Below are 21,918 nucleotides of genomic sequence, written 5' to 3' on the forward strand. Positions count from 1 at the left end.
GGGGGGGAAGGATAAAATGCTATAACAAAATAGCATGATGTTTCAATATATCATGTATCCTTTAATTGCAATATATATAGTGCTGCTCTACTTGTCCTTATTTAGAAATGACCTAGAAGGTTTAGATTGTTATGGCACTAACCAGCATACTACTGTATACTTGCATTTTTTTTTTTTTTTAATTCTGTTACTCAGTTCTATCTTAATCAGTACTTATTTCTTATTGGTAAATGACTAGCCCCTCTGATATATTATTTTCAACTTCACAGTGACTCCAAATGTTTTAAAGGCCATGTCAGAACGCCAGTTCGAATACACAAATTTCAAGAGGACTCGTGTTGCCATAGGAACCTGGAACGTAAATGGAGGGAAACAGTTCAGAAACAATATACTCAGTACCAGTGAGCTCACAGACTGGCTGCTAGATTCCCCCAAGCTGTCTGGACTTCCTGATTTCCAAGGTAACTGTTTATTTATTTCACTACATCCTCCATGTACAAACATTTTGCACGTAGAGTTTCTTGGTGGATTATGCAGTGTAAAGCTGGGACATCAATTCCACCTTTATATTGTAACCCAATTTAGCCTGCTTTTAAACACTGTATAATTTTAGTACCATCTCTAACAATGGATGAAAGTTTCTTTGTGCCACTGGTATAATTTAAAATGTTATCAACAACTTATAGATGTTTTTGCCTTTAGTTGTATTACCCTCCCGTCTTGGCATTCAGTGTTCTCTATAGTTTGGGTATTGTTTTCCCAAAAGTAATGAATGCAGCTGTGGACTCTTTCTATTTAAGAAGAAAAACATAAATTATGCTTACCTGATAATTTCCTCTTCTTCTGATGGAAAGAGTCCACAGCTCCCCACCCATAGTTTTATGTGGGGCGTCATTATTCTTCTGGCACCTTTCACCCTGATATTTCTTCTACTGTTCCTTGTTCCTCGGCAGAATGACTAAGGGGTGAGGGGAGTGGGAGGAGTATTTAAGCCTTTGACTGGGGTTTCTTTGCCTTCTCCTGGTGGCCAGGTTCTTATTTCTAAAAAGTAATGAATGCAGCTGTGGACTCTTTCCTTAAAAAGAAAAGGAAATTATCAGGTAAGCATAATTTATGTTTTTTTCAGCTTGCCTACTTAAAGGGACAGTCAAGTCAAAATTGTAACTTTCATAATTCAGATAGGACATGCAATTTTAAAAAAAACTTTCCAATTTACTTTTATCATCAAATTTGCTTTGTTCTCTTCGTATTCTTAGTTTCAAAGTTGAAGGCTGCCTCAGTGCATTTCAACAGTTTTTTACAGCTAGACATTACTAGTTCATTTGTGACATAAAGGTAATATTGTGCTCACTCCCGTGGAGTCAGCACTGACTAAAAAAGCATGTTTGTCAAAAGAATTGAGATGAGGGGGCAGTCATGCAGAGGTTTAGATACAAGGTAAAAATTATACAAATATAACAGTGTTGGTTATGCAAAACTGTGGAATGATTACTAAAGGGATTATCTATCTTTTTAAACAATAAAAAAGGAACAATGTTAAATTAATTTTTTTTTCAAAAAAATCCTATGGAGCTTGAAGGGCCGTGTTTCTGGCGAGTCTTCAGACTCGCCAGAAACACCAGTTATGAAGCAGCAGTCTAAAGACCGCTGCTTCATAACCCTGTCCAGCTGCTCTGAGCAGGCGGACAGGAATCACTGCAATTCAATACGATCGGGTCGATTGACAGCTCTCTGCTGATGGCCGATTTGCCGCGAGTCAGCAGGGGGCGGCGTTGCATCAGCTGTTCTTGTGAGCTGCTGGTGCAATGCTGAATATGGAGAGCGTATTGCTCTCCGCATTCAGCGAGGTCTTGCGGACCTGATCCGCACTGTCGGATCAGGTCTGCAAGACCTTTCATAAATAGGCCTCTTAGTGTTCGTATAGAACAGTTTTTTTACGAATTCATCATCATAAAACATCAATTTCATTTAGCAATTTCTGAGCTCACGAGTAAAGATGTGAAGAGAGAATTGGACTTGATAATTCAGTTTAAGTTTTAAAGAATCATGTGTTTGCTTTGAATTTGTCAAGGTGGAACTGATATGATAATTTGATGTTTGGTGTTAGATTCTTTGTGTAATGAAAGCTCTTAATTGTGTCCCCTTTTTCTGTAATTCAATTTTAAAAAACTGTAGGCTGTCCTATTCCTGTTAGAAGTGGAAGTGCAGACGCCAGACTTAAAAGTACAGAAACCCCCCAAATTTTCTTTCATGATTTGGATAGAACATACCATTTTAGACAGCTTTCCAATTTACTTCTATTATCAAATTATCTATTATCTTTTGCTGAAGGAGCAGCATTACACTATTGGCAGTTAGATGACACCAATCAGAATCTAGCTACCACTAGTGTAGGATATGTGCATATTATTTTTCAACAAGAGATACCAAGAGAACGAAGCACATTTGAAAATGGAAGTGAATTCAAAAGTCTTAAAATTACATGCTCTATCTGAATCATGCAAGATTAATTACTGTAATTTAAAATAATACATCTGAATAATAAAGCTAAAATTTGCTTTGGCTGCATTATTATTATTATTCTTTATTTATAAAGCGCCAACAGATTCCGCAGCGCTGCCTATGGGTACAAAGATAAAAGTACAACGGAGAAACAATACAATATAAGACAAAATTTTACAGACAAATACAGGGGGAATTGAGGGCCCTATTCCCGTGGGAACTTACAATCTAGACTACATCATTCTATCCAACATTTATTTAGGGCCAGAATACGAGTGGAGCAAAAATGTTTGCGCACGAGGGATATCTAGTTCTTGCGTTAGATTGCACCCAAGTTAAATGGCACTCATATTACAAGTGGAAAGTAAACACGATTGCTTGAGCGCAATTAAAGTTAACCCCCCCTTCGGGTAAGCGTGTCCTCAAAGCTCTGGTTAACTGTTTTGCAAAACAAAAAAGTGTCACAAAACACATAAAAAATACATTACACAATACAGTTACACTAATAACACCATCTAATAAAAAATATATTAAAAAAATATATTGCACAAACAAGTTATAATGGCTTCAAGATATGAGATCTCAAGTGTTAGGAAAAAGACAGGCAAAGGGATTTAACATTGAGATACATAAAAATGCATCTCTAAAGATGTATATGTATGTGTGTATATGTATGCACCTGTCTATTTTCATTTTGATGCATATTGCACATTTTCTGTTAATCCAATAAACCTAATTTCACTACTGAAATATTACTGTGTGCTTCAGTTATTTGATAGATCAAAATGAAATTGCTGATCCAAACACCCAATAATTTATAAATGAAAATCATGGAAATTGTCTGGGGTGCCTAAACTTTTGCATACAAGTGTGTGTGTGTATATATATATATATATATATATATATATATATATACACACAGTTGTGCTCATAAGTTTACATACCCTGGCAGAATTTATGATTTCTTGGCTATTTTTCAGAGAATATGATTGATAACACAAAAACTTTTCTTTCACTCATGGTTAGTGTTTGGCTGAAGCCATTTATTATCATTCAACTGTATTTACTCTTTATAAATCATAATGGCAACAGAAACTACCCGAATGACCCTGATCAAAACTTTACATACCCTGGCGATTTTGGCCTGATAACATGCACACAAGTTGACACAAAGGGGTTTGAATGGCTATTAAAGGTAACCATCCTCACCTGTGATCTGTTTGCTTGTAATTAGTGTGTGTGTGTGTATAAAAGGTCAATGAGTTTCTGGACTCATGACAGACCTTTGCATCTTTCATCCAGTGCTGCACTGACAATTCTGGATTCTGAGTCATGGTGAAAGAAAAAGAATTGTCAAAGGATCTGTGGGAAAAAGGTAGTTGAACTGTATAAAACAGTAAAGGGATATAAAAAGATATCCAAGGAATTGAGAATGCAAATCAGCAGTGTTCAAATTCTAATCAAGAAGTGGAAAATGAGGTGTTCTGTTTGATAACATACTGCATTCATCTTGCCATCAATTCTGACCAAATTTCCTGTGCCTTTGTAGCTCACACATCCCCAAAACATCAGCGATCCACCTCCATGTTTCACAGTAGGAATGGTGTACCTTTCATCATAGGCCTTGTTGACTCCTCTTCAAATGTAGCGTTTATGATTGTGGCCAAAAAGCTAAATTTTGGTCTCATCACTCCAAATGACTTTGTGCCAGAAGGTTTGGGGCTTGTCTCTGTGCTGTTTGGCGTATTGTAAGCGGAATACTTTGTGGCATTTGCGTAGTAATGGCTTTCTTCTGGCGACTCGACCTTGTAAGTGCCTCCTTATTGTGCATCTTGAAACAGCCACACCACATGTCCTGTATTTCAACTGAAGTTATTTGTGGGTTTGTCTTTGCATCCCGAACAATTTTCCTGGCAGTTGTGGCTGAAATTTTAGTTGGTCTACCTGACCGTGGTTTGTTTTCAACAGAACCCCTCATTTTCCACTTCTTTATTAGAGTTTGAACACTGCTGATTTGCATTCTCAATTCCTTGGATATCTTTTTATATTCCTTTCCTGTTTTATTCCAAGTTGTTTTTATTGGTATATTTTCAAAAATACAAAATCCGTTCAGAAATACAAATCACAATTGGCATTAACAAAATAAAACAATCAAAATGTCAAGTTGAAGTAACAGTCTCTTAAAACATGTGAATTAGAAATTAAAATAACAAAAGCATAGACAAATAGAAAAACAACTGTCTACCATGTCATATCAAAGTTTCAATCCAATGTTACATAATATGTCTGAAAGAATGTACCATCAATCAATGAAAAATTCTCTATCTGAGTGGGTAAGTATGGAAAGGTAAGGGGAATCTCATTAGTGGCTGAGTGACTAAAGAGAGCTTTCTGAAGCTATATATTGTGTCCACATATTTTGTGCATTAATATAATGATCCCTAGTGTCCAATCTAAAAGCTTTATATTCCTCTAGTTCTATAAGGTCGCTAACTTTGTTTCTCCACATTGTGATATTGGGGGGGTTTTGGGATTTCCAGTTCTTTGCAATAAGTGCTTTAGCACTGTTTGTGAATATGCGAAGCAAAATGACATGGGACTTGGAGGGGAGTTTGATGTGTTTATTTAGGAGAAATATTAGGGGATCGAAGGGGAGTATGAATTGGAAAATTTTCTCAATCTCACTAAGAAGGGTTCTCCAGAACCAAGTGATGCTGTTGCACCACCACCACATGTGGCCCATACCACTCCCCGCGTGTCCACAGCGCCAGCATCTATTCCCGGTTGTGGGGTATAATTTATATAATCGTCTAGGTGTAAGATACCAGTTATGAAGGATTTTATAATTCATCTCTAGAAGGGCTGCCGATGAAGAGGATGACATAGTATTTATAAATATAGATGATGCTACTTGGGGAAGAATTATAACTCCTAACTCCCTTTCCCATGATTCAATAGCACCAGGTAAGTACCCCGGGGGGGTTGGGTTAAAATAGAATACATTTTAGATAAGGTATGCCTTAAAGGGGTAGGAGATGTTATCAACGTTTCTAGTTTAGTCATAGGTCTAAGCATGTTATTACTGGATTTATGAGTTGTAATATAATTATGAAGTCTTCTATAGTTAAACCAGTTGTTGGCCCAAGTGAAGTTCCGCTCCTGAAGTGTGATGTGTGGGAGTATGTGCTCATTCTCTGAGAGGTGGTGTATCGCAATGTCGGAATGTTGGTGAGGGTCGGAGGGGTCAGTCCCCAAGTCAGCCAGAGAAAAATCAGTATTATGTGTCAGGGAAGTGAGTGGGGAGGGGTTGGATGAAAGGTAAGGGTTAGTTTTATTCGATTTCCCCCACTGTAATAAGGTCTCTTTAGTTATTGGATTGTCTATGTTGTGGATTATGTTTTCAAAACGGGGGGACCAGCATACAGAGCGGAGATTCAGGTCTTTATATGGATATTCCTCCAGGTGGACCCACCGTTTTTGAGATCCATGTATCCTCCAGTCGAGGATCCTTTGGATATAGATGGCATATCTATATAATTCTATATTGGGGACCCCTAGGCCACCATGTATTCGGGGGGATATCATTATCTTATTATTAATTCTAGAATGTCTGCCTCCCCAAATGAAGGAATTGAATAGTCTTTGAATATTCGTGAGGTATCGGGGTGGGAGAGGGATCGGGAGAGCTTGTAGTACATAAAGGAGTCTGGGGAAAGCCGTCATTTTTATCGAGTTGATTCTACCCATCCAAGACAGGTGTCTAGAGTGCCATGAGGAAAGTTCACGTTCTAAAGATGTCTTAAGAGGGATATAATTATAGCGATATGTTGAATCTAAGTCTTCAGTAAGATTAATACCTAAATATCTCAATGAAGTTTTGCACCGTCGGAAGGGACAGGTGAGTTCGATTTGTTGGGCAAGAGTGTCTGGTAGCGAAATCCCTAGATACTCAGACTTAGACTGGTTAATGGTAAAGTTGGTTAGTTCGTGAAAATGTGACAATTCATCTAGGAGTATGGGTATTGACTTATCCGGGGATGTGAGAGAAAACAGCACGTCGTCTGCGAAGAGGGATAATTTATAAGTCTCTCCCCCAACTGATATACCCTTAATGTTTGGGTTTTGTCTGACTCTGGCAGCAAAAGTCTCCAAAAGACATAAAAATAGTAAAGGGGACAAAGGGCACCTCTGCCTGGTGCCGTTAGTTATTGGGAAGGGGCGGGACAGGATGCCATTCAGGGAGATTCGGGCACTGGGGTTATTATATAAAGCAAAAATTCTATGGAGCATAAGCTCGCCGAGGCCCATGGATTTCAGTGTGGCCCTAAGGAAGGACCATCGAACTCGGTCAAAGGCCTTCTCCGCATCAGTTGACAACCAGACTGCGGGAAGGCCCTGTCTTTTGGAGTGGAGAAGTAGATGGAGATTTCGGACTGTGTTGTCCTTAGCCTCCCTAAGTGGGACGAAGCCAACTTGGTCTTAATGGATGAGGTGGGGGAGATATTGGTTTAGTCTAATAGCTAACATTTTAGCGAATATTTTTATATCTGCGTTTAGCAGAGAGATTGGCCTATAGTTAGGGATATGATCTAGGGGCTTGTTTGGTTTTGGTATTATTGAAATATGAGCTTGGAGGGATTGAGGGTGGAAGGAATTGTCATTATCAATGTCAGAGAAATGTGATAGGAGGTGGGGACCAAGGATGTCTATAAATTTAGAATAATATGAGTGACCAAAGCCATCTGGGCCTGGAGCTTTACCAGGCGGGAAGGAGAGAATAGCCTTTCGGAGTTCCTTTAAGGTGAAAGGGGATTCTAATTCTAATTTTTGGTCTTCTGTCAGGGAGGGGAGATTAAGTGAGGCAAGGTAGTCGGTTATGTCTGAGGGTGAGGGTGGAGTGTTTTTCCTGTCTAAATTATAAAGGTCCTCGTAATAGGATTTGAAATTATCTGCTATGTCGGAAGAGGTGGACCAAGTTTTGCCTTTATTATCTTTTATGTTCATAATATATCCCTTAGAAGACTTATTTCTTAATAAACGTGCCAGAAGCTTGCCCTGTCTATTTCCTCCCTCGTAAAATCTTCTTCTAAGGAAGAGAGCTCTACGTTTGGCCTCTAAGCCTAAAAGGAGGGCCAGCTGCCTCTGCTTATGAGTGATATGTTCGAGTAGCGAATGGGCCTTTGGGTGTCTCTTATGGGTATCTTGGAGTTTGTCTAGTTCTTCTAATAAATTACTAAGTGCCAGGGAGTTTTGTTTGGTTATTTTCACTTTGAGCGCAATTAATTCCCCCCTAATAACGCATTTATGTGCTTCCCATATTTGGTGGGGGGTGACATCTGGTGTGACATTTAACTGAAAATAAGATTCGATTTTCTCTTGGATGTGTAGCTTGGAAATTGGATCGGTCAGTAATGTTTCGTCCAGTCTCCAAGTGCGTTCTGGTCTCTGTGAAGTGGGCCAAATTAAAGAGCAACTAACCATTGCATGATCTGACCAGGTTATGGGGAGGATGTTAGAGGATTGGACTAAGGCTAAGCTAGTGACATCGATCATGAAGTAATCGATGCGGGAATAAATTTGATGGGGATGGGAGAAGAACGTATAGTCTTTAACATTTGGGTGGTGAATTCTCCAGGCATCATGGACATTTAATTTTGAAATATGGGATTTAATCAATTTTAACGTCTTTTGGAATATGGATGACGTTCCAGAGGAGCAGTCTAAATCTGGGTTTAAGGCTAAGTTAAAATCTCCTCCTACAATCAGACAACCCCTAGACATTTCAGAAATTATGTTGGAGGTTCTAAGGAAGAACGGGGCATCTCCAGAGTTAGGGGCGTAAACATTAGCAATGGTTATGACTTTATTGAAAAGTCGGCCAGTGATCACTACTAGTCTTCCTTCTTTATCTCTAAAAATATTAGTGAGATGGAAAGGAATCTGTTTACGTATCAGAATTCCTACACCGTTGTGTTTTGTAGAATGTGATGAAAGAAAGACCTGGCCAAATTTCCTAAGGGATTGCATGGGTTCTCTGCCTTTCTTAAAATGGGTCTCTTGGAGGAGGATAATATCGCTTTTAAGTCTATGATAATCTCTCAAGGCTTGGGATCTCTTCTGGGGAATGTTTAGCCCTTTAACATTATGGGACAGTAAATTAATAGTCCTAGGTTGTACAGCCATATCTTATATATTCAGTGGTGACTATAGTTAAGTGGGATGCTGGGACACTCGGGGAGCAACAGAGGGTGATTATTGCTAAATGTTGTATAGAGTAAATGTGTGTATTAGTGCGGGAGATGAGTAGGTCCCTGTGTACCATCTGTGAGAGCATTTGCTGAATAGAAACAGAGAATTCTTGGGGATAAACATACTGGTATATAAATGAACAGTACAAAAAAACAATTGTATGCAAAATTCGACTGGCATTAGGTATATATAAACGTTCAGAAACTGTTATGACATTTCTAGTATAAACGGATTGCTTAAATATGAGCATATGAGAAAACAAGCATAAATAGAAACTTAAACTTTTATGGTAACAAATGGTGGTCGTGAGGTTCTGACAAGACACCATTCAAGGGGGTGGAATGATGTCGGGGAACCTCTATGGCATTCATAAGGTATATGACCGGGAACTTAGCAATTTTTAATAAAAGTGTAGTTGAACCCAACTGAACAGTTAAACACATTAAACTAGGGTGAAAATAAACAGGAGTTCGAAATAATCATACGATACCCTGGGAGCTTCAAGGCTGATGTCAGTTCACAGGAGCTTAGGATCGAAATAGCAACTGCGTTTATCACAGTAATAGTCCGTCAGCCCATTGTCTTATAAGAAAAGGAGGTGAGGTAGCGTTGCTAGAGATGTCAGGTATCTTCGTCTGGTGAAGGGAGGCCTGTCTTGCGCCTCTTGGGGGCCACCCTAGACCAAGGAATTCTTTGCTCTCTTGAAGTTCCTTCCTCCGGGTGATTCCTCAGGGGTGGAGGGTCTATGACTGTCTCTGATGGCGGCTCAAAAGAGAGGTTAAGTTTCTTTGAAATGTGGTCTAGGTCCGGAAAACTTTTATATATCACTTGCCCTCCGTTGTGCGAAATTATAAGGCTAAATGGGAAGCCCCAGCGATACCGTATGTTATTTTCTTGTAGGACCTTAGTTATAAAACGGACCTCTCTCCTACGCTGGATTGTTTGAGGGCAGAGATCTTGAAATATCTGCAAATTGTGGTTGTGAAATTGGATTACTCTTCTGGTCCTGGCCGACTGCCACATCTCTTCTTTTACAGTGTATTTCAGAAATTTGAGAACAACATCTCTTGGGGGAGCAGGAGGTCTGCTGGGAGGTCTAAGGGCCCTATGTATTCTTTCAATGTCTTCTGGCAGGAGGTTGGGAGACTGAGGGAGAAGAAATTGAAAGAGTTCTGTGACATATGTTCTAAGTTGATCTTGTGAGACCTCCTCTGGGATCCCACGTATTCGCAGATTGTTCCTCCGGCCTCGATTTTCGAAGTCTTCTATTTTATCAGATAGGCTTTGGAGCATTGAGTCATGTATAGACAGTTGGTTAGAGTTTGTACTGACCATGTTGTTAAGGTGGTCCTGGCCCTCCTCCAAAAATTCCATTCTAGAGCCTAATTCGTTAAGGTCTTTCTTTAAATCTTTAATCTCTTCTTTGATAAACTTTTTTAGTGACTCAATGTCTGATTTCGATGGGAGGCCAGCGATCTGCGATTGTATAGACTGTAAAGAGTCCTGTGTGGAAGTAGGAGCCGGGATGGTGGGTGCTGATTCTTGAGAGTGCATAGTTTCTGGGACTGATGGGTCGTGTGGATGAAAGAATGAAGAAACTGATGGCCCCAACTGTTTGTTTTGCTTTTCTGACTTATTGCCTTTTCTGCTGGTCATGTTATGATTGAGGGTGGCCTTGTTGTTAGGTAATGCGGTGAGAGGGATCGTTAACCAGAGGAGTGAAGGCCGAAAAAGTATAAAGGAGTAGTTGTTATCCTTAAATAGGGGTAAACGTAATCCTCCCCTCTCTCACTGTGCGTACTATTGCGGTGGGAAGCAGTTATTTGAGGCCTAAAAGCGGGTCCTTAGGCCCGAGTTCACTGAATTATAAGTCACAGGTTAGTCTGTTGTCAGATAAGGCCCCAGTGAGAGCTCCGGTATGTGCTATTTGAGATCAGTGGTCATATTTCCGTGTGCTGCATGTAAGAGCCTTAGAAGCTAGGCGTAGTGTATGTCAGAATAATACCTGTCTTCTCACGTGTCTGCCCGGCTGGATCTGGGACCGCCGTATAACCCTCCGTAACTCAACTCCCTTTACTGGTCACATGCGGGAGTAAAAGTGTAGTCGCCCACGATAAGAGGGGTGAGCGGGATGGTTGTCTCTGTGGGATGAGGCAGCAGGTTCGTGCAATGTTATTTCAGTGCTTCTTATATTATATGTGGCAAGATGGCGGCCGCAACCTCTGCTCCGGCGATCTTCTGTGTTGAGTTTAGGTCCATTATGCCCAAAATTGGTTACAGATCCAAGGCCGGCCAGTTAGAGGGTCATAGTATAGAAGGTTATGGCCAGATTAGTTTGTAAAATGCCAGTTTGTATGCCATAAAAGGCCCGACAGCTCCGGAGCTTAGTTACACTGCTTCCATGCTCCAGCACGGCGCAGCTCCGCCCCATATTCCTTTCCTGTTTTATACAGTTCAACTACCTTTTCCTACAGATCCTTTGACAATTCTTTTGCTTTCCCCATGACTCAGAATCCGGAATCGTCAGTGCAGCACTGGATGAAAGATGCAAGGGTCTGTCAGGAGTCCAGAAACTCATTGACCTTTTATACATGCACACTAATTACAAGCAAACAGATCAAAGGTGAGGATGGTTACCTTTAACAGCCATTCAACCCCTTTGTGTCAACTTGTGTGCATGTTATCAGGCCAAAATCACCAGGGTATGTAAAGTTTTGATCAGGTTCATTTGGGTAGTTTCTGTTGTCATTATGATTTAAAAAGAGTAAACACAGTTGATTGGTAATAAATGGCTTCAGCCAAACACTTACCATGAGTGAAAGAAAAGTTTTTATGTAATCATTCATATTCTCTGAAAAATGGCCAATAAATCATAAATTCTGCCAGGGTATGTAAACATATGAGCACATTGTATATATATAATGTGTGTGTGTGTATGTATATATATATATATCTATATATATATATATATATATATATATATATATATTTACTAAATTTGACCCCCCCCATTTATTTGTTGGGTGTCCGTTATTTTTGTGGAGGACACCTGGCAACCCTAATTGTGTGTCACATTGTTTTTCTTCTTATCTTTGTTTTAGATAGGATTCATGTTTTTTTCTCTTACGAGAAGATTTTATGCCTAAGACTGTTACATCTTGTCATATTTCTTCTTTTTTATTCAGTAGCTTCCATTTCTCTTCTGAGAATTGTTTCTACAAGTATTCTTGGTGGTTATTCCTCTATGCGATATCCTGGTTCAGGCACCATCTTTTCATTTAGCAAGATCCCTTCCAGATTCTCTGCTGTTGATTCTTTGCTCTCTCACGTGGATGGTGAATCTGGAAAAGAGCTCTTTGGTGCAATATATCAGGGTATGTTTTTTGAGGACGATCATAGACTATGGTCTCCATCAAGATTTTCTTGACAAGAGGTCAGAGGATCTAAACTCCTTACTGCCTGTCTTTCTCTTCAGTCATCTGTCCGTTCCTCAGTGGCTCTGGGTAGTGAAGTCATTGGTCTAATGGTGACTTCCATAGACATTTATTTATTTGGCTTTTTTTCCATCTGAGACATCTAGTTATGCATGCTCAGACAATGGAATGGAGACCATTCGGACCTCTCTGAGGATAGTTCTAGACACCCAGACCAGAGACTCTCTGTCCTGGTGGATCTCCCAGGACCTTCTGTCCCAGGACACTTGTTTCCTGAGACCATCTTGGGAGATTGTGACCACAGATGCCAGCCTTTTTGTGCTGGGGAGCAGTTTGGGGTTCCTTAAATAGCTCAGGGACTTTGGTCTCAGGAGGAGTCTGTCCTCCTTATAAATATCCTAGTGTTGAGAGCCATCTACAATGTCTGTTATCTTGACTTCAATTTTGGTATAATTTATCAGATTCCAATCGGACAACATCACTTTGGTTGCGTATATCAACCACCAGGGAAGAACGCTGAGCTTATTAGCTATGAAGGAGGCCCCTTGCATTCTTCAGTAGGTGGAGTCTCACAATTGTCACTTCCGCTTCCCAGTTGTCCACCCCTGGGATGTGGATGGAAGAGATTATCTAAACAGGCAGACTTTTCACCCAGGGGAGTGAGCCCTCCTTCCGGAAGTGTTCTCAATGATTACTCTCAGGTGGGGAGTTCCGGAGTTGGATCTGATGGCGTCTTGTCTAAACGCAAAGCTTCCAATGGACGGTTCAAGATCAAGGGATCCTCAAGCAGCTCTGGTCGACGCCCTGGCGGTGCCATAGGACTTCGGTTTATTATCTGTTCCCACCGTTTGCCCTTCTTCCTAAGGTAATAGCCCGTATCAAACGGGAGCAGGCTTCGGTGATTATAATCGCTCCAGCGGGGCTTCACAGAAATTGGGGACCTTGTTAAGATGTCGTCCTTTCCCCTGTGGAAATACTCTCTGAGGAAGGACCTTCTACTTGAGGGTCCCTTCCTTCATTCAAACCTAAATTCTCTGAAGGTTACTGCTTGGAGATTGAACGCCTAGTGTTGTCTAGATGTGAGTTTTTTCAAAAAAGGTTATTGATACCATGCTTCAGTCTTGTAACCTGGTACCTCGCAAGATTTAACATAAGGTGTGGCGTAAATACCTTTATTGGTGCAAATCTAGGGGCTTCTCTTGAAGTCGGATGAGGGTTCCCCCGTATTCTGTCCTTTCTTCAGGAGGGCCTGGAAAAGGGCTTGTCAGTCAGTTCTCTGAAGGGTCAGATCTCTGCTCTCTCGATTCTGTGACATAAATGTCTGTCAGACCTACCAGATGTTCAATCCTTTGTTCAGGCCTTGGTTAGAATCAAGCCTGTGTTTAAAACCTGTTGCTCCTCCATGGAGCCTTAACCGTTTGAGCCTGTGTGCACTCTGTTGGTATTAAATTGTTATCTTGGAAAGTTTTGTTTCTCTTCGCTATTCCTTATGCTCGTTGAGTTTCTGAGCTTTCGGCGCTGCAGTGTGATAACCCCTTACCTTGCTTTTCATGCGGATAAGGCGGATCTTTGTACTAAGTTGGGATTTCTTCCTAAGGTACTGTCAGACCACAAAATCAATCAGAAAATTATTGTTCGTTCTGTCCTAATCCTTCTTCTCAGAATGGTAAGTCTGTTGCATAACCTGGATGTTGTGCGTGCTCTGAAATTCTTTTTGCAGGCAACTAGAGATTTTCGGCAATCTCCTACTTTTTTCGTTGTTTTCTCTGGTAAGCATAGGGCCTGAAGGTCACTTCTTCTACTCTTTCTGTCTGAGAAGTGTTATTCGGTTGGCTTATGAGACAGCTGGACAACAGCCTTCTGAGAGGATTACGTCTTATTCCACTAGGGCTGTCTCTTCTTCTGGGGCCTTAAATCATGAAAGCTTTTGGGGGACAAATCTGCAAGGCAATCTCTTGGTCCTTGTTGCATACTTTTTCCAAATTTTTCAAATTCAATACTTTTGCCTTAGCTGATGATTCTTTTGGAAGGAAAGTTCTTCAAGCGGTGGTGCATTTCTTTTTAAGTCCTCATGTCTTGTTCTCCCTCCCTTCCATTCTGTGTCCTCTATCTTGGGTATTGGTTCCCATTAAATATTGAATGAATTTGTGGACTTTCCATGCCATTGGAAAGAAAACAAAATTTATGCTTACCTGATAAATTATTTTCTTTCCTGGCATGGAGAATCCACGACCCGCCCTTAATTTTAAGACAGCTTTTGTATATTTTCAAGCCTCAGGCACCTCTATATCCTTGTGTCCTCTTCTTTCCATATTCCTTCGGCTGAATGACTGGGGGTTTATGGGAAGTGGGAGTGATACTTAACAACTCTGATGGGGTATTCTTTGCCTCCTCCTGGTAGCCAGGAGTTGAATTCCCACTAGTAATTGAATGGATTTGTGGACTCTCCATGTCAGGTAAGAAAAGAATTTATCAGATATGCATACATTTTGTTATTTTCATATCGGGTTAGCGCATATGAGAATGTGCAATCGGGTTTGCGCATGAGTTTGGTGTTTCCTTTTTTTTCTCCATTGACTTCTGGGGGATAATAGGTTATAGCATGCGGGATATTCTAAGTTCAGTTTTTTTGTACGTGTCAGGTTAGCACGAGAGAGAGAACCTTTCACTTTCAACTCGAAATTGCTAAATAGCTCTGCTCTCGTAATCTTGACCTTAACGCTCTATCAAGTTTAAGAATTTGTCTGCTCTTGTGAATTAATGTTTCATTTATATTATTGCTTCTTTTATAGATGATGAGAGCTGTCCACCTGACATATTTGCTGTCGGATTTGAAGAAATGGTAGAGTTAAATGCAGGGAACATTGTTAATGCCAGGTAATTATTTTACAACCGCCAGCACGTAAACGTATTATTATTATTTGTATTTTCTTTCTCTTACTGCTATTTATTTATCATAATTGCAGCACAACCAATAAGAAACTGTGGGCCGAGCAGATTCAGAAGGCTCTTTCAAGGTCGCATCGGTACATTCTGTTGACTACAGGACAACTTGTGGGTGTTTGCCTCTATGTTTTTGTAAGACCTTACCACATGCCTTTTATTAGGTGAGGTATGTTTTGTACTTATTTATGTTTGGTGTTCAGGAAAGATACATTAGATCTAAACTTCTACATTATATTGTAACACACCAAGAACAAATAAGGTGGGACTAGTAAAAAAATAAATGAAAAATTAAAATAAATAAATTGAGCCAGTGAGAGAACCCCCATATTATTTTTTTTATTTTTTTTCCTCCCTTCTTTTTTCAATTTCTAATTGGTTAAAGTAACACAGAATCTTTCAAAACATTACCAGAATTTGTAGAATCACTGATGGGTCTAAATCTAAATGTGTTAAAATATAAAATAGAAACTGCAAAGCTTAAATGTAGTATTGCTGAAGGGACCCAATCTGAAGTGTAAAGTAATATAAAATACAAAGTATAACAAAACTCTCATATCATACAGTGCTATATTGCACTCAGCTTGTCTCTCCTTCACATACAGAAATGCAGAGAGCACACCTTAGACAAGTATAGAAAATTTGCCTGTTTAGAATCTTGTGAGAGATCTTGCATTGCTGGAGGGTTCTGTCCTTTTTCTTTTAGCATTTAGCGAGTTCAGCCCCTGTGAAGTCTGCACTATAATTTCTTTCCAAATAGGTTCCTTAATCAAGTCCTGTGGGTTTCATTATTATTTATTTCATTTAATTGGCAAGAGTCCATGAGCTAGTGACGTATGGGATATACAATCCTACCAGGAGGGGCAAATTTTCCCAAACCTCAAAATGCCTTTAAATACACCCCTCACAACACCCACAATTCAGTTTTACAAACTTTGCCTCCTATGGAGTTGGTGAAGTAAGTTTTTGCTAAGATTTCTACGTTGATATGCGCTTCTCAGCATTTTGAAGCCCTATTCCTCTCAGAGTACAGTGAATTGCCAGAGGGATGTGAAGGGACTATCACCTATTGAATGCAATTGTTTTCCTCACGGGAGATCTATTTCATAGGTTCTCGGTTATCGGTCGTAGAGATTCATCTCCTACCTCCCTTTTCAGATCGACAATATACTCTCATATTCCATTACCTCTACTGATAACTGTTTCAGTACTGGTTTGGCTATCTGCTATATGTGGATGGGTGTCTTTTGGTAAGTATCTTTTCATTACTTAAGACACTCTCAGCTATGGTTTGACACTTTATGTATTTATATAAAGTTCTAAATAATATAAATAATAAATATGTATTGTACTTATATTTGCAATGATTCAGGTTTTCAGTATATTTCCTTTTGCAGACTGTCAGTTTCATATCTGGGAAATGCATTTTTTAGCAAAAATGTATTTCTTACCTGGGGTATAGTCTTTTTTTCAATTGACTGTCATTTTAAAATTCGCGGGCAGAATTAGGCTTGCAAAGGCTCAAAATGCCGAAGTATATTGCGTCATTTTTGGCGCGATGATTTTTTGGCGCAAAGTTACGTTCAACGACGCAAATTCGTCACTTCCAGCGTCTTAGTTGACGCCGAGTCCTTTCACAAGGTTGCGTCTTCATTGACGCGAGTGTGTCATTTCTGGATGTTGTTAGCGCCAAAAAATTGCTTTCTGTTGTGCGTCATTCTTGGCGCCAAATACTTTCATTATTTAAAACCCCATTCCTATATGCCTTTTGCCTTTTTTCTCTATCAGAGGGCTATGCTGTTTGCATTTTTCTCCCATTCCTGAAACTGCCATATAAGGAAATTGATAATTTTGCTTTATATGTTGTTTTTTTCTCTTACATTTGCAAGATGTCTCAATCTGATCCTGTCTCAGAAATCACTGTTGGGAACCCTACTGCCTGATCACAAGTTTACAACAAATGCACTTAGCTTTGGTAGAACTGTTGAGATTATATCTCCAACTGTGGTTTGTAATAGTTGTCATGATAAACTTTTACATGCAGAGAATGTGTCCATCAGTAGTAGTTCATTACCTGTTGCTGTTCCTTCAACATCTAATGTACAAGATATACCTGTGAATTTAAAATAATTTATTGCTGATTCTATTCAGAAGGCTTTGTCTGCCATCCCGCCTTCTAATAAACGTAAAAGGTCTTTTAAAACTCTCATAAAGTTGATGAATTTTCAAATGACCGACAACATACTGAATTATCCTCCTCTGATGAGGATCTATCTGATTCAGAAGATCCTTCCTCAGATATTGGCACTGACAAATCTAGTTATTTATTTAAAACGGAGTATATTCATTCTTTGTTAAAAGAAGTGTTGATTACATTGGAAATTGAGGAAACAAGTCCTCGACATTAAAACTAGTAAACGTTTAAATTCTGTTTATAAACCTCCTGTGGTTACTCCAGAGGTTTTTCCAGTTCCTGGTGCTATTTCTGATATGATTTCTAAGGAATGGAATAGGCCTGGTGGTACTTTTATTCCTTCTTCAAGGTTTAAAAAATTATATCCTTGGGGGCGGAGCCAGCAGCGCACAGTAGCGGTCGCAAAATTTAGAGCTCCTGCCTGAGTCCGACAACAAATAATTTAAAACCGGAGTTTATTTGCTTCACAAATACCTTTTAATACAGTTGGCATACTTATCCTACTTTTACCTACTATCTGGAGGACGTTATATTTGACATTTATCTACTTGCTGTGTCCCAAGTTTGGGTAGCCTGCTTAGGATCTCTTCAGGTGACGGCCATTTTTACCACCCTCGTGGACGCACAATCCCTATGGCGGATATCCAACGTTTATTTACCAAACTTAGCAGGCTTTTAACCCACCATCACGCCAAGCTTGCTGCTGCCCTAGACGGAGCTGTGGAACCAACGGAGAATGGCGAGATTCAGACAGAGTTGTCTCCGGATCCCAAGGAGGAGTATACTATGGGCGGGGATGTTTTGGGGCCCCGGCATTCCCCGCTTGTTTCAGGTCTTATATTTGCTGAGTCCGAGATTTACCTTGAAAATGTGGAGAGCCATACTAAGCTCTTAGTCTCACACGTAGCCCTTTCGGATCCAAGCAAAAGAAGATCTTACCTACACAGTTGCTTCAGATGACATAGCGAGACGGAGACAGAGATCTCGAGGGATCTTAAAATGCTCTGACACTTCCAGCATTGACCTTTCTCTCGCAACCTACAGCGTTTCTCTAGTAGTCATAAAAATAAAAGTGGTATCGTTACCTCTATCTCTTGTTCGGAAGCAGCGCAACCTATCTCATTTTCCCTGGGTCATAACCCTAGACACTATTTTTACTTTTGCTCCAGGAAAGTTGGAGTGGGCTAATACAATTTCTTATTATGGTCCTCCCTCCTGGTATTGAACTCCAGTGATTTCGCCTGACGAGATGACTTTCTTTCATTTCCCTGCTTGATAAAGTTTGAACTCACAGCACATAGTACAGCATAATGTTCAAGATGGATGGAAGCAAAAATAACAGTGTTAATGGCTTTCATAGCGGACCTGGAGACAAAGTACATTTTTTGATGGGCTAAAGGGTGTTTTTAAGTTGGGAGATGGACACCCGAACTTGTTATGTAACTTTAACCAGTACCTTTAAATGTAGCTGAATTTGTTTTATATAATGCTGTTGTTATCGATCAGTTGTGAAACTACACATTCAATTCTGAATTGAAAACTTCAAGCATCTATATTGCTCATTATAAGTCAGACTAGATTTAGTTCATGTTGGGATGATGATCCTATTATGTGTTTGTCCTGTAAAACCAAACCAGTACCCAGAAAACCTGGGAAAGCTTAATCTCTCCTATCGAATATGCCATTGATCAGATAGGCTGAAAGCTAGAGTAAGATGGTAAAGACCATGTTGCCTAAAACCACTCTCAGTCCCTAGCTGGATTCCGGATCTAGACACTCACATTTCATTATAAGTTATTGATTATTAATGGGACCACTCAGTTAAGAAAAATATTGGGTTAATTTTTATTATGTCTGGACTAGACGTTAATAAGCCCTCTAGTAACCCATATGTGTATGAGCGTAGTGTTGTAGCTCGCTTTGCTTTTGTGTCATGATATAATTCACCACCTTGCCTACCTACCATATGTGAATATTCGCCCCCCTCCATATAATGTGCCTTCCAGTTGTGGAGGACTACCTAAGCGGTTTATCTCTCCTACACCGCAACCTTAACAATAGCATATCCATTTCTAATGCCCAGAACCAGGTGGCTTAGGTCCCTTCTAACCTAATAATTTTTTCTTAAATATCTAAATTCTAAGTCACATATCACTGCTTGTTTATTGTGTTTTTCTGGGCTTTAGTAAGACATCACTTCTTATACTCATTTTGTTAACAACCTGATAAGTTATTCAGAAACTGTGATATCCTTGTGACGTTTCATTATCTCCAAATTAACAGGTTGTTTGTGTTCAATTTACATTTGTTGTCTACCTTGTTACCATATTTCCCTATGTAACTACTATACAAATAATTAGGCCCAAGAGGTCTTAAATGCTCTTTAAGGGAAATATTTCTAAGAAAAATGAGAACTTGAGGTTCATCTTTTGAATATTTAGACGTGTGTGTACAGCACTAGATTGGATTGTTAAAGGGACAGTCAACACCAGAATTTTTGTTGTTTAAAAAGAAAGATAATCCCTTTATTACCCATTCCCCAGTTTTGCATAACCAACACAGTTAAATAAATACACTTTTTACCTCTGTGATTATCTTGTATCTAAGCCTCTGCAGACTGCCCCCTTATTTCAGTTCTTTTAACACACTTGCTTTTTAGCCAATCAGTGCACACTCCAGGGTAACTTCATGTGCATGAGCTCAATGTTATCTATATGAAACACATGAACTAATGCCCTCTAGTGGTCAAAATGCATTCAGATTAGAGGCAGTCTTCAAGGTCTAAGAAATTAGCATATGAACCTCCTAGAATTAGCTTTCAACTAAGAATACCAAGAGAACAAAGCAAAATTGGTGATAAAAGTAAATTGGAAAGTTGTTTAAAATTACATTCCCTATTTAAATCATGACTTGACTGTCCCTTTAACATTAATGTTTATCTTGGATACACACTGCAAATTGTTGTTGTGTTATGTTTTATAACTTTCTGATTATAATTGTTTGTTTGCTTCTATGTGAACCTCAATAAAGATTATTTAAAAAAAAAAAAAAAATTATATCCTTTGCCAGCAGTTACACTGGAGTTTTGGGAAAAGATCCCCAAAGTTGATGGGGCTATCTCTACTCTTGCTAAACGTACTACTATTCCTATGGAAGACAGTACTTCTTTTAAAGATCCTTTAGATAGGAAACTTGAATCTTATCTAAGGAAAGCCTATTTGTATTCAGGTCATCTTCTCAGGCCTGCAATTTCTTTGGCTGATGTTGCAGCTGCATCAACTTTTTGGCTGAAAAATTTAGCGCAACAAGAATTGGATTCTAATTTGTCTATCATTGTTCGCTTGCTTCAACATGCTAATCATTTTATTTGTGGTGCCATTTTTGATATCGTCAAAATTGATGTTAAATCTATGTCTTTAGCTATTTTAGCTAGAAGAGCTTTGTGGCTTAAATCTTGGAATGCTGACATGACTTCTAAGTCCAGATTGCTATCTCTTTCTTTCCAAGGTAATAAGTTATTTGGTTCTCAGTTGGATTCGATTATTTCAACTGTCACTGGAGGGAAGGGAGTTTTTTTGCCTCAGGGTAATAGACCTAAGGGTAAATCTAAAGATTCTAACCGTTTTCATTCCTTTCGACAAAATAAGGAACAGAAACCTAATCCTTCCCCCAAGGAATGTTTCCAATTGGAAACCTTCTTCAAATTGGAATAAATCCAAGCCATTTAAGAAACCAATGCCAGCCCCCAAGTTCGCATGAAGGTGAGACCCTCATTCCAGCTCAGCTGGTAGGGGGCAGATTAAGATTTTTCAAAGATGTTTGGATAAATTCTGTCCAAAATCAATGGATTCTGAGTATTGTCTCTCAGGGGTACTGAATAGGATTCAGAGTAAGACCTCCTGTGAGAAGATATTTTCTCTCACGCATCCTAGCAAATCCAGTAAAGGCTCAGGCTTTCCTGAAGTGTGTTTCAGACCTGGAGTTTTCAGGGGTAATCATGCCAGTTCCGTTTCAGGAACAGGGTCTGGGGTTTTATTCAAATCTATTCATTGTCCCAAAGAAAGAAAATTAATTCAGACCAGTTCTGGATCTGAAATTTTTTAATTGTTATGTAAGAGTACCAACTTTCAAAATGGTGACTATAAGGACTATTCTGCCTTTTGTTCAGCAAGGACATTATATGTCCACAATAGACTTGCAGGATGCATATCTTCATATTGCGATTCATCCAGATCATTATCAGTTTCTGCAATTCTCTTTTCTAGACAAGCATTACCAATTTGTCGCTCTTCCTTTTGGCCTAGCGACAGCTCCAAGAATCTTTTCAAAGGTTCTCGGTGCCCTGCTCTCTGTAACCAGAGAGCAGGGTATTGCGGTGTTTCCTTATTTGGACGATATCTTGGTACTAGCTCAGTCTTTACGTTCTGAAGAATCTCACACGAATCAACTAGTGTTGTTTCTTCGAAAACATGGTTGGAGGATCAATTTACCAAAAAGTTCTTTGATTCCTTCCGTGTCCATGACTCTGTCTCTAGCAGACAAGAGACATTTAAAATTGGTTGCAGCCTGTCGGAACCTTCAGTCTCATTCGTTCCC

General features: G+C 39.5%; 1 protein-coding gene across 1 annotated transcript in view; it reads left to right on the forward strand.

Annotated features, from left to right (window-relative positions):
- The window catches only part of SYNJ2 (synaptojanin 2), a 621,954-nt gene that overhangs the window by 317,984 nt on the left and 282,052 nt on the right, over nucleotides 1-21,918 (forward strand). The window contains exons 12-14 of the mRNA XM_053710913.1: nucleotides 270-461; nucleotides 14,978-15,062; nucleotides 15,152-15,292. Coding sequence (XP_053566888.1) covers nucleotides 270-461; nucleotides 14,978-15,062; nucleotides 15,152-15,292 — 418 coding nt within the window. The remainder of the gene's footprint in view (nucleotides 1-269; nucleotides 462-14,977; nucleotides 15,063-15,151; nucleotides 15,293-21,918) is intronic.

Source organism: Bombina bombina, chromosome 4 (assembly GCF_027579735.1).
Source record: "Bombina bombina isolate aBomBom1 chromosome 4, aBomBom1.pri, whole genome shotgun sequence".
Taxonomy (NCBI): domain Eukaryota; kingdom Metazoa; phylum Chordata; class Amphibia; order Anura; family Bombinatoridae; genus Bombina; species Bombina bombina.